Genomic DNA, 15,905 nt, shown 5'->3' with positions numbered 1-15,905 from the left:
CCTGGCCCCTCCAGACCTGCAGGCCTGCGCACAACTAACTAGTTGCCTCGGAGAGCCTTCGCCCTCCCGCCGGCGCGCCCCTGTGCGGGGGGCGGGGGGCGGGGATGGGGGGCCCTGAGCGCTCCGGCATTTCGGGGGCGGAGAGCGAACCTGAAAAGGGGACGGGGACTCGGGCGCGGCGCGGCCAGGCCCGCGGAGTCCTGCACCTGCCTGCGGACTGCGGGCGCCGCGGGGGAGGTCCCTGGACCGGCCGGGAGCCGCGGGGCAGGGCCCGGCCATCGCAGCGCGTCTGGCGCGGTGACCGGAGGGGGCGGGAGCCGGAGTGCGGCTCTGGGTAGTGGGGGGAGGGGATAAGGAGCAGCCGAATCCGCTGCCGCCACCCCCACCCTGGGTCCCTGAGGTTGGGGCCACTCCCTGGAGACTTCCCCCCACACTCCTTCCCAGCGCCTCATGAAGTGCGGACTGTGGACTGTCCGGTTGGGGCCGAGCTTGGATGGGAGCTCTCCTTCACTGTGGGAGTCAAATAACACTCAGGGCCAACTTCCTACTCACCACCTGCGGTCAGGACCGCAAAGCCGGCTTCCGGTAGCAGAGCACACAGCGCTTTCACTCCAGTCTTACGGGTCTGATAGCAGCATGGAGGGCACCGTGGATATACCTTAGGTTGTAAGGGCGATGTGTGGTACGAGGGCATGATGTCCGGCTAGGTAATCAGTGCAGTAGAGTGGCACAGAGGCCTCTGGGAAGCCAACCAGCAGTGTGGTTTCCTTGTATTCTTCTTAGAATCTAAGTAGAGCCATCATTCAGGAGAGACCCAAACCCAGGTCTGCTGACTCCTAGTCCAGTGCTTGTGATGGCTGGTGGGCCCTGCATTAGGGGTCTGGAGGCCTGGGTGTGAATATCGCCAGCCTTGCTGACCCAGCTCCATCTCAAGGCAGCAGGGGGGCGCCCAGGGTGGAAGAGTGACCAAGAAGCCAGAAAAGCGCAGCCTGTGGGCCCCAGAAGTCCAGACCCCAACCAGGGCGGGAGTTGACGGTGGGGCTGCTCAGGTGGCTGGAGGCATCTGAGACCATGACAATTAAACAGGGCAACCCTATTGTTAGGTTAGGTGGCTCAGGAGGCGGCGCAAGAAATAGAGAGTCCAGTGAATCAGAAAAGAAAGGAAAAGATTTATTTCTGCGTCGCCGGGAGACCCACGTACCCCCAAGGGCAGGGCGGCCCGTGGATTCACGCCAACAGGGAGGGGGACGCTTTTTTTATATTGCAGTTGGGTGAGAGGCGGGGACATGAGCTGAGGTATTCAGTTGAGGAAGTTTCAGCTGCAGGAGGGTCAGCCAGGTATTCAGGAAGAAGTCAGTATCTGTGTGGGGGTTGTGGAGAAGCCAGTATCTGTGTCTGGCACGCTGATCTGTTAGAAATGCCAGGGGTAGTCCATTATCTCGTCACATGTCTGCATGTATCCGATCCTGGGCTCTCTCCGACCTAACACCTATGTCCAGGTGTCACCTCGAGGAAGGGTGTCCCTGGGCTGCGCAGACCTCGGGAGGTAAAACACAATAGCCTGTAGCATCCGTCCCTGTGTTTGGAGGTTTGACAGGAAGTCACGTACCTTAACAGGGCAGCAAGTCAAATTATTATGGAACGATTGAATAGTGCTGTGCCTTTAATGCCCTGCTTGGGGCAGGTTGCATGAGCCCTCGTACAAATGTAGATGTGAACAAAACCAACTCAAAACAAAAAAAATGAACAAAACCAACTCCATCTCTGTTACCTCTGACCAGGCTCACTGTCGTTAGCAAGGAAAGCAAAGCCTTCTAGTTGATGATCCTCTGCGTTCCTTAAGATATAGCCATGAATAGTATTATTAGTAGCAGCCAGGATGGCATGACAACTGAGATCAATATCAAAATAGTGTCAATTATAAGCAGTCACATGTCTATCACAAGGCCACCAGTAGGTGTGGCCCTGGCACTCCTGCAGTCCTCATCCCTGTGTCTTGTCAGTCATTAGCTGGTTGTGAAACGGAATTTTTGGACTGGAACCCGGATTCTTTGTCTGCCAGAGTCGAAGAATGAATCCACAGACAGAGAGTAGTATAACAAAGGTGGAGATTGCCAAAGCCGGTTTGGCTCGGTGGATGGAGCGTCGGCCTGCGGACTGAGGGGTCCCAGGTTCGATTCCGGTCAAGGGCATGTACCTGGGTTGCGGGCACATCCCCGGTGGGAGATGTGCAGGAGGCAGCTGGTCGATGTTTCTCTCTCATCGATGTTTCTGACTCTCTATCTCTCTCCTTTCCTCTCTGTAGAAAATCAATAAAATATATTTAAAAAAAAAAAAAAAAGGTGGAGATTTATTGAAGAACAAGTACAGGCTCCCACGTGGGGAGAGGGAAAGAGTCCCACAGAATGGACTCCCATGTGGGGAGGGGGAAAGGGTCCTGCCGGGGTCCAACCCCAGCAGGTCCAGGGGTCCCCAAAGGTGTGGACGGAGTCGGCGAAGAAGGAAGGACACGGAGACAGCGTTCAGTTGATCAGCAGCCCAGGCAGTTTCTCCAGCCAGGATCTCCAGCCAAGTTCTGGTCTGGATCTCCAGCGAAGTTCTGCTGTTTATTGTCTTGTTACATCCGTATTTATCCCAGTTGATTTTAATCCTGTCAATTTCTATTACAAAGGTTAGGGCGTTTCTTATCTTCATTCCAGGGAGTAAAGATTATGTAGCTTAAGCATGACTGTTTGTAGTGATTAACTACCCGCCTGGCACTTAGTTAAGGAGTTTCATCCCCTCCCTGACTTCAGGGAAACATTCCTACCTGGGGAAACAACCTTTCTAGGAGAGGCATCCCCTCCCTGACTTCAGGGAAAAATTCCTACCTGGGGAAACAACCTTTCTCGGAGAGGTGACCTTGGTTAAAACACACAGCGCTAAGGGGAGCAAACATATTAAGAACAGTATGCTATATACGCCAGGTCCCTTGAAACATATGCTGTGCAGATGTTTCTTTCCTGCAGCGACTGTGTCAAGCAGCAAGGATGGACTGGCTTCCGGCAGGGTCCCACTGAGCTCCTTTTCCCTATGACTTATAAAGGCTGCAGATCCTGGTGCCTTGATATCCCCTCTGATAGGTCACTATTCCCTTAGACTGGTTACTACAGTACCTCCTGAGCTCAAGGTCAAACACCACATGGGACATATGATGCCCTCCTTCCTCATTGTTCTTTTCTTTCTGGCTTTCTTCCTTCTTTATTTTGTAAATATAGACCTTTTTGGCTCCCTTGTCTTATGTAAATGCAACTGTTGCTGCTCCCTGCACCTGGCTTCCTTGTGTTATGGAGATGTACCTTCTCCCAATCTGTAGTCCTGTGTTTTTCCATGGACCCCAATTCTAAAAATTCCCTAAGCCTGCCTATATTCACCTAAAACTCCTGTTTCAGTTTTCAGTACTGTACAAACAGCACTGTAACTGGTCTGGTGGCTGGTAGTGGAGAATAATCTATGCAGAATTGCTGGTGTCTGACCCAATTTCCCGGTAAGTCAGTCACCCTACAATAAATTCTGATGTGTTCTAGTGGAGTCACCTGCTTTGTCTTTCAGTCTGAGGATACCTTCTGGTTACAGTGGCCTTTATACCTGTGCCCTGCCATCGGACAGTCCTGACTCCCTGGGGGGCCCTTGGGAAGGGGCCCCGCAGTCTGGGACAGTCAGCACTCAATAGTTGAGTTTCAGGAAGCTCCTTGGAGGGAGGCCCTATCTGAGTGATGCCTGCCGGGGTCCAGGGGAGGGATCTGGTGCAGGTGCCTGGCCACAGGCTTCCAGCTTAGAGCTTAGAGGTGGGGCCACTTTGGAGGGAGCCCGTGTTCAGGCTGGAGCTCTTGGGGTTCAGATGTTATAGAACTGGAAAAAAACCAAGCAAACGCTTAGAGAAATGGGGTTACAGAGCTTTATTACGCCGGGGGACTCAGAGGAGGTTGTCTCTCAAATTCTGAGCAAAGCAATCTGGTGGAAGCTTTTCTTTTATATCTTTTCTAATGTCTTTGTCTCCTAAATATGGGGCTTCCGGTCCCTTTTGCAAGTTTTCAAAAGAGGCCTACGTATGCTTAGCAGATACCTCGCAGGAAGCTTGTAGCCTTGAGAGTACAGCACAGCTTGGTAGCCTGAGGTACGGGTAAGTAAAAGACACCTGGTGTGGGGGTAGCAGGGACAGCAGTGGAGCGGTTTGCAAGGTCAGACAGGTAAGCTTATCTTCCCTATCATTAGAGCAGGCATGTTTTACAGAAGCTAATAATAGCAGGATTAATTCACAGAACGAAGAACCTCTGTCTAGTGGAAATTTCAAACAGCAGTTTTTTTTTTATAAAATAGAGGTTTCTAGGCTTCATTCCCCACTGGCTTTATCAAATCACTGACTCCTGTGGGCCATTATTGGGGATGGGGTTATATCGACCCCTGAGATTAGCCTTTAGTCTTCTCACAGGGACCAAGGTCCCGTTTGTGGGGAGCGGTGTAGGGGTGGCCTCTGCCGCAGGGAGGAAGGGGTGAAGGCAGGCACTGGGCGAAGATGGGGTTACCTGGGTGCACGGCTGGGTTACTGAACTGCAACACCTCGTTTCCCCTTAGAAGCTCTTCCTCACGGGCTGTGTTTCTGGGCCCCGGAGCGAGAATCATTCACCAGGAGGCAGAGACAGTGACAGCGCTGCTCTGTGCCGGGCATGGGGACAAGGCAGACACCGCTCCCTGACCCAGGGGCTTCCCGGCCGGCCGTTGGGGAGGAACCAGGAAGGAAAAAATAAAGTCATCGCTGAGTAAAGGAGCTCGCGAGGCCCCATCTGCGAGCCTGCGGGGTGTCCTCGAGGCTTCTGTGTGTGTTGTTCTGTTTCATTTCCTGAGGATAAAATTACAGCACGGGACGTGCTTTCTCAAACTCCTCCTGTTCTCCAGTCCCGGACACCCGCTCCCAAGGGAGCACCCCCTGCAGGGCGCTTCTCAGACCCCAGCCTTTAAGGGGCAGGAGGTCCAAGGCCAGAGCAGCAGGAGCACAGCGAGTGGGGACGGAGAGCCACGGGGAGGGGGGTGTGGGGGGGACACAAGCGGTGAAGCCAGGTGACTGAACAGAGTGGGGTTGAGTTTTTATTTTGTACAGCTTTTGTCATTTCTGACACAGGATAGGCTCAGTGCGGAAAGATTAGGAACACCAGCCGGGGAAAGAAAGTCACCTCTGGCCTGGCTAGCATGGCTCAGTGCTTGGACCTATGAACCAGGAGGTCAGGGTTCGATTCCCAGTCAGGGCACATCCCTGGGTGGCGGGCTCAATCCCCAGTGTGCAGCGTGCAGAAGGCAGCCAATCCATGATTCCCTCTCATCACTGATGTTTCTATCTCTCTCTCCCTCTCTGAAATCAATAAAAATATATTTTTAAAAAGATTATGTTTCTGGGGGAAAAAAAGTTGCCTCTGTTCTCCTACTGAAGTATGGTAGCAATCATCTCAGGTAGAAACTATAGTTTAACTTTAGCCCTGCTGTTTGGCTTCTGTACTTATTTGCTTTGTTTAACAATAGAAAAGTTATTTTGATTTTCTGAATTATATAAATTATCCCATTCGATTGAATACCCTATTGATTGTAATGTGAATATCCCATTGGTTGTGGTCATACTGGTTATCGAAGCACATTCTTCTGTACCTGGGAAGGACAGCACAATTATCCCAAGGTCAGAGGGCTCCAGATAACGTGTCCCTGTTGACTCAGTGGTCCCAAGACCCGCGGCCTCTAGATAATGTGTTTCTGTCAACTCAGTGATCCAGAGACCCAAAACTATCCTTCCTATCTAATAATAGACAAACACGGTAATTGACCATACCTTCGCTACGCCTCCCATGGGCTAATCAGCGTGATATGCAAATTAACCACCAATAAAGATGGCGATTAATTTGCAAATGTAGGCTCCAAGCGGTGGAGCGAAGTCTGATGGCCATGGCCGGCAGAGCAGCGAGGCCTGACGTTTCCTGGGCCGGCTCCAGCCAGAACTCGGCCAGAGCGAAGGCCTGGGCCCTGGGTGCCGGAGGCCAGGGGAAAGGAAGGCCTATTGCACAAATCTCTTTGTGCAACAGGCCTCTAGTAATTGAGATAACATGCTTAAGTCTGCTTCTGTAAACTGCTTTTTTGCAAACCAGGTTCCTCATTCCAAACCCTGGGATGTAATCCGTACCTTTGTGATCTTTGCCTATATAAATCTGATGTTGGGGCTGGGGCAGGCACTATGAGAATTGGGAGAGCAAAATGCCCCCTCATAGTGCCGGATTTGCAATAAATGTGACTCTTTAATTCGACTTCTTGAGGCGTCCTTGTGTGATTCGCGGGGTACATTACAACACTCCCTAACCCGGAGAATTCAGTGAAGGAGGCTGTCTGGACCTGGGCTGGGGGGGGGCAAGGCTGGAGCTTAGAGTGCCCCTGGGTGAGTGGGGGTGGGGTGGCTGATGACCAGCTGTGTGGACCTGGGGCCTCGGGCTGTGCAGGGGCCAGTGCCGGGTGGGCAGGGCCTGGCTCTGCCTTCGGCTCTGGACACCTCTGCAGGAAACGGAAGATAAGAGTTGATTTCAATGTTATCAAACCAGCATCACCACAGTGTAAAAAGGAGCTCATTTAATTCATCAGCAGAGGAACTGAAGGTTTTCGTGAGGGCCCCTTCGGCTGTCTGGGCCGGTGAGGGAGAATTTGGGACCGACAGGTCCCCGTGGCTGCTGAGGTTCAGTGAGCAGGTGGGTGGCTTTGTGGCGAGGGCTGGGGGACCAGTGCGGGTGTGTGTGGCCTAGCCTTGAGCAGAGCTGTCTGCCCGACACGTCCCTTTCTCCCAGGGAATAACTGTTTGCTGTGTGGATGTCTCCCTGGCCCCTTATCCGGTCTATCCTGGCGTGTCCTGGCCTCCCCACTGAGCCAGTCTGCCCTGGGCCTTGGCGATGGAGGGCCTGGGACCACCTGGGGACAGCCAGCCACTGTCCTGGGAGCCCTCAGCCCCAGTCCATGGTACCTACGGTCTCTCCTTGGGTAGATTTGAGGAATCCACTTCTCCCCCTTGAACTGAGTCAATCCCAAAGTTGCTGATAAGCTGGGTGGCCGAGGGCTACCTGTCCAGGCACGCTGGGGGCCTCCCTCCCGGTGCTCCAGGCCATTCTGAACCCACTCGGCCAGCCCGGCCAAGAGGCCAAAGGGAGGCTAGCTCCACCAGATGAGGTGACCAGAAACCCAAGATGGGCAGTGATATAAATAGACACTTGGCAAATGCTTCCAGTCTAAAAATAGAACTAAGGGGGGCCTGCCTGGGGGAGTCCTGACTGGCCAAAGGAGTGGTCCCCAACTGGAGTCACGGCTGGTCAGGGCAAGAGGGCCAGGCCAAAGGAACTCAGCCAAGTGTCCCGGACACAGTGCGTGCTGGCTGTGCATTCAGTTGTCCGTCCGATGCACAGGCCTCACGGAGTCCACCCTCTGGGCCAACCCGGGGCTGGCGCTGGGGGCTGGAGTGAGCTGGCCCGGCGGTGCCCTCTCTCGGGGCTCCCACTTCGCATGGGTGGAGAATGGCTGCATGACCACGCTGTCCCTGGCAGACAGGCAGTGTGAGCAGGCACCTGAGGCCACTGGCCAGAGGAGGGCAGTGTGCCCTCACCTGAACCCTGGGCTGAGCTGGTAGGTCTGGGGCCTTGGCACCGCAGGGAAGTGAGAATGGGAGGTCAGGAGAAGGCGGGGGCTGGCCACAGACACAGCAGGACACAGACAGACGGAGGAGAAAGGGGCTGGCCCTCCTCTGTCCACAGCAGCCACAGCCCTGGGGCTGAGCTGGAAGTAGGTCTGCAGGTGCTGCAGTGGCAGGGCGAACCAGACACGGCGATAAGGAAAAGAAGCAAATCGCCAAAAGATAGGAAAACGGAAACATGCCGGCCTCCTGCAGGAAGACGGTCCGGCCTGGGCTGGTGGCTCTCACTGTCTGTGGTGGCTGCGTCTCTGCCGCCTGGATTTTAAAAAGAACTTTAGTTATTCCTTTTGTTACAAACTGTGAAGATGCATTTAGGGTTGTCAGGTTCCCCCAGGGCGCCCGGACCAGCATAGCCTGAGCTCAGGGGGCCAGCAGCGCCAGCATCCAGCGTCCTCCTTCCTTTCGTTTGGGTCCAGGCTGGTGCTGTTTGTGTGATGTCTGTCTCCCTCTAGGGGACGGCCTGGCCTCCTTGCCGGGGCTGGGTGGGGCGGAACATGTGGCTGAAGGAGGGAGAGGCCTAAAGCATGCCTAATGCTGACAGTAATGACACTCCCCATCGGGAGAGGTGGTCTCCTGCCATCCATGCAAGACTCAGAGAGGTCACTCCACTGACCCCAGATCACACAGCTGGGGGAGGTGGAGCCAGAAGCCAAACCCAGCTCGGGTATCCCCTCAAACCATGGGAGGCTCTTCCCCACTAAGATCCCAGTCTCCCCAGCTACCAGAGGGCTTTACCATCTACTGAGTCAGGTCAGACCAGGTGTGAACAGCTGACTCTGCCCAAGGTCCATTCACCTGTGTGTCCATCTATCATCCATCCCTGCATCCATTGATCCATCCACCCACCCACCCAGCCACTTATCCACCCATCCACCCAGTCATCCACCCACCCACCCACCCACCCACCCATCTGTTCACTGATTTGTTTCATGCACTTATTCACTGAGCCTCCCCGGGTGCCTGCCCTGTGCTGGGTGCTGTGGGCTCAGAGACAAACCTGCTGGACTCTGCCTGCCAGCAGCTCACCGCTGGGTGGGGAGACAGTTAGACCTGCACAAACCAGCCTCAAGGGAGAGGTGGCGGGTTTTCTGTTCTGCTGTGGAGAAGGGTGTTTGTTTGGGAGACAAAGGGCAGGTGAACTTGGCTGCAGTGATCGAGAGAACACGCTCTCAAGTGTCAGCTTCTTGGGCTGCCCTTTCTAACGCACCGCCCCCCCACCCACCCAATGCCCGTGTCCCCACCCTACTCTACGTCTGTCCTCGGTCCTTACACCATCTGGCAGACTCTGTATTGTTATTTATTGTGTTGGTGTCCGTCTCCCCACCTAGAACAGAAGACCCATGGGTGAGGGGCATTTGTCTGAGTTTCTTGCTGTGGTCTGGTGCCTGGAATGTGGCACATAGTAGGCATGCTATGTTTGTGGCATGAGGGGGAGATGATGCAGCCGGGGGCTGTGCAGATGGATTGTGAGATGGATCTGAACATAAACAGGACTGGGTGCCTCACTGGATGTAGGGTGCAGGGGGAAAGGTATTCAGGGCCATTTCTGGGTTCCTGCCTCAAGTGCCAGAGGGTGAGCAGTACTTACCACATTAGATGCTCTGCAGGAATCACGGGACTAAACAGCTCCCTGTTCTGTCAGTTAGACAACATTCCTCAAGCTCCCTCATCATGCAAGGTACTGGCCTTCCAAGTGTAGCATCTGCAAATGAACCTAAGTTCCAACTGTGCTTGCCCTGCTCATAACAGGACTGTCACCTCCTTCCTTCGAGAACTTATGCTCCTATTAATGCAGCCTTTGCATGTGGCCGGCCGCTTCCACTGGAGCGTGCCCTGAGTGGTCACAGATGTGAGGCAGGTACTGTCCTCATTTCGTGGATGCAGAAACGGAGGCACAGGATGGTCAGGGAGCTTGCCCGAGGTTTCAGAGCTGACATGAGTGACAGAGCTGGGATCCTAACACAGGCAGCTTGGCTCCTAACCAGACAGAGCCGCTTCTCTCTAAAGTCCAGGACAGGCATCAGAACTGGCCTTGGACGGGCCACGTCCTGCCCTTTGCCCTCTGCCGTGGCAACTGCTACTGGCAACTCGTGTCCTCCACTCAAAAATGGCTGGGCAGGCGCCAGCGAGGCTGCCCTCTGCCAATTCTCAGCCTGCTCAGGGCTGGCCTACAAGTCCACCCACCAGGACACGTGGCCCTGCCCTGAGGGCCACTGTCCCCGGTCCGGCCAGGTTTCTGGTCAGGGGACACCCTGGACAAGTTCACGGCTCTCTGAGCCTCAGGGTCCTCGCAGGGCTGCAATGATTTCGAGCGACGAGCCGATGGAATCGGCCTCTTGTTGGAGCAGCTCCTAGTTTGGTTTGAGGCCAAACGGCCAGCCCAGCAGTGGGCCCCACAGGGTGTGGTCTCCTTGCTCAGCAAGCTCTGCTCAGCGCTGGGTCTTGCTGGGGCAGGGGACTCAAGTGGAGGCAGACTTCGCTGGGGCCTTGGGGGCAGGGACAGTGTGGGACCAGGGCAGTGTGAAGGGGGTGGAACCAACAGTGGGCGGCTGGTGTTCATGCTGCTCCCAGGAGGGCCCTGACCAGCCTTCTAGGTGCCAGGCATCAGTGGCCCACGCCCCCAGCCCTCCCTGCCAGCTAGACACCTGAGGCCTGGGCTTGGGCCTTATTTGCCTCAGTGCAACCTCAGCTCTGATAGTGTTTGTTGAATGAATAATTGAGGGAGCTTTTTTTTTTTTTAAATCCTCACCCGAGGATTTTTTCCTATTGATTTTTAGAGAGAGTGGAAGGGAGGGGGAGAGACAGGACAAACACTAATATGAGAGAGACACATTGATTGGTTGTCTCCCGCATGCCCTCGACCAGAGCTGGGAGCCTGCAACCAAGGTACATGTCCTTGACTGGAGTCGAACCTGGGACCCTTCGGTACGCAGGCCGACGCTCTGTCCACTGAGCCAAACTGGCCAGGGCAAGTGAGGGAGCTTTGTGGGTTTCCTGAGCAGGAATCACTCCAGGGGAGTCAGGGAGGCCCAAGACACCAATGAGATGTGAGCTGGGGCTGGAGGGGCAGGGACATCACAGCCCTGTTCCTGGACCTCCCGGAGGTGTCTGGATGTGGTCTGGGGCCCAGGCCTGCAGGTGCGGACAGTGGTCCTGTGTCCCCAGAGCCTGATGCTCCTGTGGCCTCTCTCTACTGCCCACGGCTGGGTCCTGAGGGCACTGGGACAAGGGGCATTAGGGGTGGGGTGGGCGGGAATCCAGGTGGGCATCGACCTGCGTGCTTTCCAGCTCAACCTCTGCCTCTGGGCCACTGGTCAGCAGCTCCTGCTTCCTGCCCCCTCCCCCACCGCAGGTATTTAAGGTCTGAGAGGACCTGACCGGTTGTTGGTGGTGACACTGGACTGTTCTAGGAGAAACACCCACGTTGTCCATGGATTTTGTTGCCGGAGCCATCGGAGGTAGCGGACAGGGCAGCAGGGCCTTGTAGGGGACTGTTGCTCCTGGGGGTACCTGGAGGAGGTGGGGGATGCTCTGTCCTAGGGGGGCCTCTGGAAGACGTGGGGTTTGAGGAGTCACCCCAGAAGTGGCTGGGACCTGGTGTGGGCATGGGTGCTGAGTGACAGGAGGACAGAGCTGGTTCCTGGGAGACTCCAGTGGCAACACAGGGCTGGGTGCAGGCTGGGGGGTGGGGGTAAGTCTGCACTGGCCTGGGGGGCCCAGCTGGGGAGGCAAAGGGGCAGTTCTGGGGTGGGGGCCTCCGGGGCAGAAGTGGTCTTTGCCTGGGCCAGGAGGAGGCTGGGAGTGACCAGCACAGAGGACTGGCTGAGACGGGAAAGGACCAGAAGCTCCAGGAGAGGTGGACAGTGAGGACAACGCTTCCTGGAAGCTGTGGGCCGAGGAGGGGAGGGCCCGTCCCCACCCCAGCCCCGCCCCAGCCCCGCCTGCCCATCCACCGTGTGCAACTGTTTTTATTTCTGGGGAAAGGGCTCATTGCGAAAGACAGACCCAGACTGGTAACTGGCCCGCTGGGAAACAGGCTGATTCAGGCTCCGGATCCTCCCGGCCACCCACCTTGCAGGCGGTGGAGGCTGTTTGGGGCCGGGCACCCTTGGCCTTGCTTATCGTGTGAAACAGCAGTGGCCTCCTTCCTGTCCTTACTTCTGGGAACAGTGTGGGAGGGGAGGGAGCAGCGCCTCGCCAGGGAGACCAGGGCTCTGGCCCCATCCAGAGGCTTGCTGAGGTCCTACTGTGTGCAGGGACTGAGGCCAGCTGCTGCCCTGGACACCAGCCCCCTAAGGAGGAGGCTCAGAGATGGGGCTTGGCTTGCCCAAGATCACACAGCCGGGAAGGGACCTTGGATGTCAGATGTTTCCTCCGGAGTCCACGGAAGGCCTGGTGGAAAGGGCCTCTGCTCTGTGCTGGGTCCCGGGTCACAGGGAACAGACGTGGGCCTTGTCCTTGACTCCAGCTCCGGAGGCAGAGCTGGCATGCTGTGGGCCAGGGGCTCTGAGCCACAGGCTTCTGGGAACAGAGGCAGCCTGAGCTCAGGGGTGAGGGAGGGCTCCGGAGAGGAGGTGGTGCTATGGGAGGGCTTTGATGGATGAATAGGAGTTTGCTGAGGTTTATGTGAGGGTCGAGGAGGGTAATTCTTTTCAAGTCAGTCTTTTACTTCATTTCATTCATTCATTCATTCACTCTATTCTTTCATTCATGCATGTTTATCAAGTCCTGGGATACAGAGTAAATAGGACCCAACCCCAAAGCATTACTGTCCTCACATGGCCCTCACCACCCATCCCCAGGGACCTGTCTGCTCACTCTCCGGCTTCCCCATGGCAGTGCTGGGGCCTGGACATTGAGTCCCTGGTGTCAGGAAAGGAGACGGAAACAGGACGGTGGCACCAGCCCTCTGTGCAGGGCAGAGGGCCCAGGTCCAGGAAGCCTCGCGTCCACTGTGCCACACAAGCTCGCGGTTCCAGGAGCCCTTCATGGAGCCCTGGGGGGGCTGGGCTCTCCCACCCCCAGACAAACCCGTCGCAGCCTGAGGCTTGAGGGCCAGCGCTGCCTGGCCTGGGACAGGCCCAGCCAGTGCCAGACCAAGAGTTCTCCCAAAACATGGCCCCAGAGGCAGGGCGAGGAGTGTCCTGGGGGCCAGCAGCCAGTTGGGAGTCCCTTCAGCTCTCGGAGCCTCTGTTGCCTCGTTTGCAGAACGGGGTGGCTCTCCTGTTGATGAGACACTGGACGAGGAGGGGGTCCGCTCCCGCTGTCCTCACCCTGAGCTCTGGTTTCCTTCCAGGCGTCTGCGGTGTTGCTGTGGGCTACCCCCTGGACACGGTGAAGGTGTGTGGCGATAGGCCCTGTAGCCCTCCTCCTCCCCCTTCCCCCACTCCGCCTGCCCCTGCGAGCCTCCTGCACCCCATCCCCGGTCAGAAGAGCTTCCTAGGGTGCTCATCACACCCGGCCCTCCCCACCTGCCCCTTTTCCAGCCTCTGGCTCCTCCTCTTACATGGGGCTCACTGTCCCTGCTCTGCCACTGAGAGTGTGGCCGTGACATCCAAGGAGCTGGCTCTTCCCCTCCCCCAGGCCTGCTGTCCTTGCCCTGACCTTGACCCCTTCCTGAAGCCTGGTTCTCCCACAGGTCAAGATCCAGACGGAGCCCAAGTACACAGGCATCTGGCACTGCGTCCGGGACACGTATCTGCGAGAGCGGGTAGGCCTGGGGCCAGGATGACAGGCAGGGGCTGTTGGGGCTCAGGCCCCAGGCCTGCCACTCCCCACTCTCTGAGCCTCGGTTCTCTCACTTCCAAATGGGAATAATTGCACCAACCTCTGGGTTCCTCTGAGGCCCAGGGCTGGGTGTCCAGCATGCGGGGGGGCGGGGGGTGTCCGGGGACTTTGACGATGGGGGGACCCATGTGTGGGCATTTCTGTCCTCTTCAGGGTGGAGTTGTCAGGTCCCCAGGGTCCAGGACAGAGAGCTGTCCAGAGGGGGGACAGGGACATTTACCAAAGCGACCTTGGGGCTTGGTGCTGGCCAAGGAGGGGCCAAAGGAAAACAGCAACAAGGAAGCATGCCAGTTCCTCAGCTTCATCATCAAGTAGCTGCCCTGGGTCCAGCTTGGCCCTCTGTCTCTTCATCACAATCTCTCAAGTTGAGTACTCTGAGCCCCATTTTACAGCCCAGGATACTGAGGCCCTAGGCAGTAAGTGACTTGCCTGAGGTCCCATAGCCAGGAAGGGCCTGCAGGGGTGAGACCAGGGCCCTCCTCCTGGCCGAACCTCTGGCCTGACTGCAGTCCTTGGGTCCCATCCATCTGCCCACCAGGTGAGGGGCTTCTACAGGGGCCTCTTGTTGCCCATAAGCACTGTGTCCCTGGTCTCGTCACTGTCTTTCGGCACCTACCACACCTGCCTCACACGCATCTGCCGGTTCCGGTATGGCAGCGCCGACGCCAAGCCCGCCAGGACCGACATCACGCTCTCGGGTTTCGCCTCTGGCCTCGTCCGTGTGAGTGGGGTCCCAGGGGTGGGGAGGGCCTGAGAGGTCCCTAAGCCCAGAAGGCAGGGAAACTGAAGCTCCGTGAGGGCAGGGCTGGATGGAGGCTGGGGGACTAAGGGTGAGAACTCAGCTGAGTCTCATCAGCTGAGGGAACTTGAGGACTCCAGGGAGCCTCCCTGAACTTCTGACTCTTCATCAGTAAGAGGCGTCTCGATGAGGACTAAGTGAGGTCACATGTAAAGCCCCTAACACCAAGTCTGACAGGTATGAGCACCCATGAAATGCAGACAGCATTATCAGTAATGTTATGTTACATATTAATGTTATTAAATACTTTATTATTCTTACATTAAGTACTTACATTAATTAAGTCATACGGTAATATGTCATTGACATACTAATTATGTGATTAAATGCTTTCATGAATTGGAGTCACAGCCACTTACCTGACACCTGCTGTGTGTGGAGTCCGCTCTGTGCTGGACGAGTGTGTAGCTGGAGAAGGTGCTGGCTTGGGCTTGGGTGGGCAGAGAGGGCTTTGAACGCCGCTACACCGGGGCCGTGGGCCAGCCTGATTCTTCATGGGGCGCAGGTTCCCCGATGTCACTGTGGGTAACGGGAGGCTGACGGGAGGCCAGGTCCAGGGTGTGTGGGCAGTGCTGGCGCCTTCTATGGCTGCGTCTCTGCTCCAGGTGTTCCTGACCTCGCCTACCGAGGTGGCCAAGGTCCGCCTGCAGACCCAGACCCAGACGCAGATGCAGCAGAGGCGGAGATCCTCGGCCTCATGGCCCTCGGCCGTGCCCCCCATGTGTCCTGCACCCCCTGCAAGTCAGGTGCCTGGGCCCAAGTACCGGGGGCCGCTGCACTGCCTGGCCACAGTGGCCCGTGAGGAGGGGCTGCGGGGCCTCTACAAGGGCAGCTCGGCCCTGCTCCTCCGGGAGGGCCACTCCTTCGCCACCTACTTCCTCTCCTACTCCGTCCTCAGCGAGTGGCTCACACCTGCTGGCCACAGCCAGCCAGGTGAGTGGGGGCTGGGGCCTGGAAGGGGCACAGGCTCACCAGTGGGAGCTGAGTCAGGTGGCACATTGCTACCTCAGAGCCTCCCAGGGTGGGAGCCTGAGTGCTCCCGACGCTGAGGGTCAGGACAGACCCCCTCCGTGTGGCCTGGACGAGTCACATTGGTGGAATGAGCCCAGGGCTTCATGACGCTGGGCCCTGCCCTGGGAGCCCCCCCACTCTCCTCTGGGGCCTCCATCCGCCTCCAATCAAGGTGCTCCCTCGCGGGTCTCCCCCTGCAGATGTCCTGGGTGTGCTGCTGGCCGGCGGCTGTGCAGGGGTCCTGGCCTGGGCTGTGGCCACCCCCATGGACGTGATCAAGACTCGCCTGCAGGTGGACGGGCAGGGCCAGCAGCGCTACAGGGGCCTCCTGCATTGCCTGGTGACCAGCGTGCGGGAGGAAGGGCCGCGGGTCCTCTTCAAGGGGCTGACGCTCAACTGCTGCCGTGCCTTCCCCGTCAACATGGTGGTCTTCGTCAGCTACGAAGCCGCGCTGAGGCTCACCCGGGGCCTGCTCAAGTAGCTGTCCCACCGCTGGCCCCCCAGGCCCGCTCCCAAGGGGTCCCGCAGGGTAGAGGTGGCGTGGATGAAAGCACCAGAGACCAG

At 57.1% G+C, this 15,905-nt stretch overlaps 1 protein-coding gene across 1 annotated transcript; it reads left to right on the top strand.

The window, feature by feature from the left end:
• Positions 1-11,110: 11,110 nt before the first annotated feature.
• Positions 11,111-15,905, top strand: SLC25A47 (solute carrier family 25 member 47). Its single transcript, XM_036317065.1, has 6 exons — positions 11,111-11,202; positions 13,041-13,084; positions 13,383-13,454; positions 14,070-14,252; positions 14,936-15,263; positions 15,542-15,905. The coding sequence occupies exons 1-6, from the start codon at positions 11,175-11,177 to the stop codon at positions 15,820-15,822; spliced, it is 936 nt and encodes a 311-aa protein (XP_036172958.1). The 5' UTR covers positions 11,111-11,174; the 3' UTR covers positions 15,823-15,905.

The sequence above is a fragment of the Myotis myotis genome, unplaced genomic scaffold, assembly GCF_014108235.1.
Source record: "Myotis myotis isolate mMyoMyo1 unplaced genomic scaffold, mMyoMyo1.p scaffold_m19_p_1, whole genome shotgun sequence".
In the NCBI taxonomy this organism is placed as follows: Eukaryota; Metazoa; Chordata; class Mammalia; order Chiroptera; family Vespertilionidae; genus Myotis; species Myotis myotis.
This window is presented reverse-complemented; position numbering and strand designations above follow the sequence as displayed.

What these genes read in the sequence shown, in the direction of transcription:
- SLC25A47 (XM_036317065.1), top strand. Translation starts at nt 11,175, where the DNA reads ATGGATTTTGTTGCCGGAGCCATCGGAG. An exon ending in ACCCCCTGGACACGGTGAAG is followed by an intron (nt 13,085 to 13,382) that starts GTGTGTGGCGAT and finishes GTTCTCCCACAG; the next exon opens with GTCAAGATCCAGACGGAGCC. An exon ending in TGCTGGCCACAGCCAGCCAG is followed by an intron (nt 15,264 to 15,541) that starts GTGAGTGGGGGC and finishes CTCCCCCTGCAG; the next exon opens with ATGTCCTGGGTGTGCTGCTG.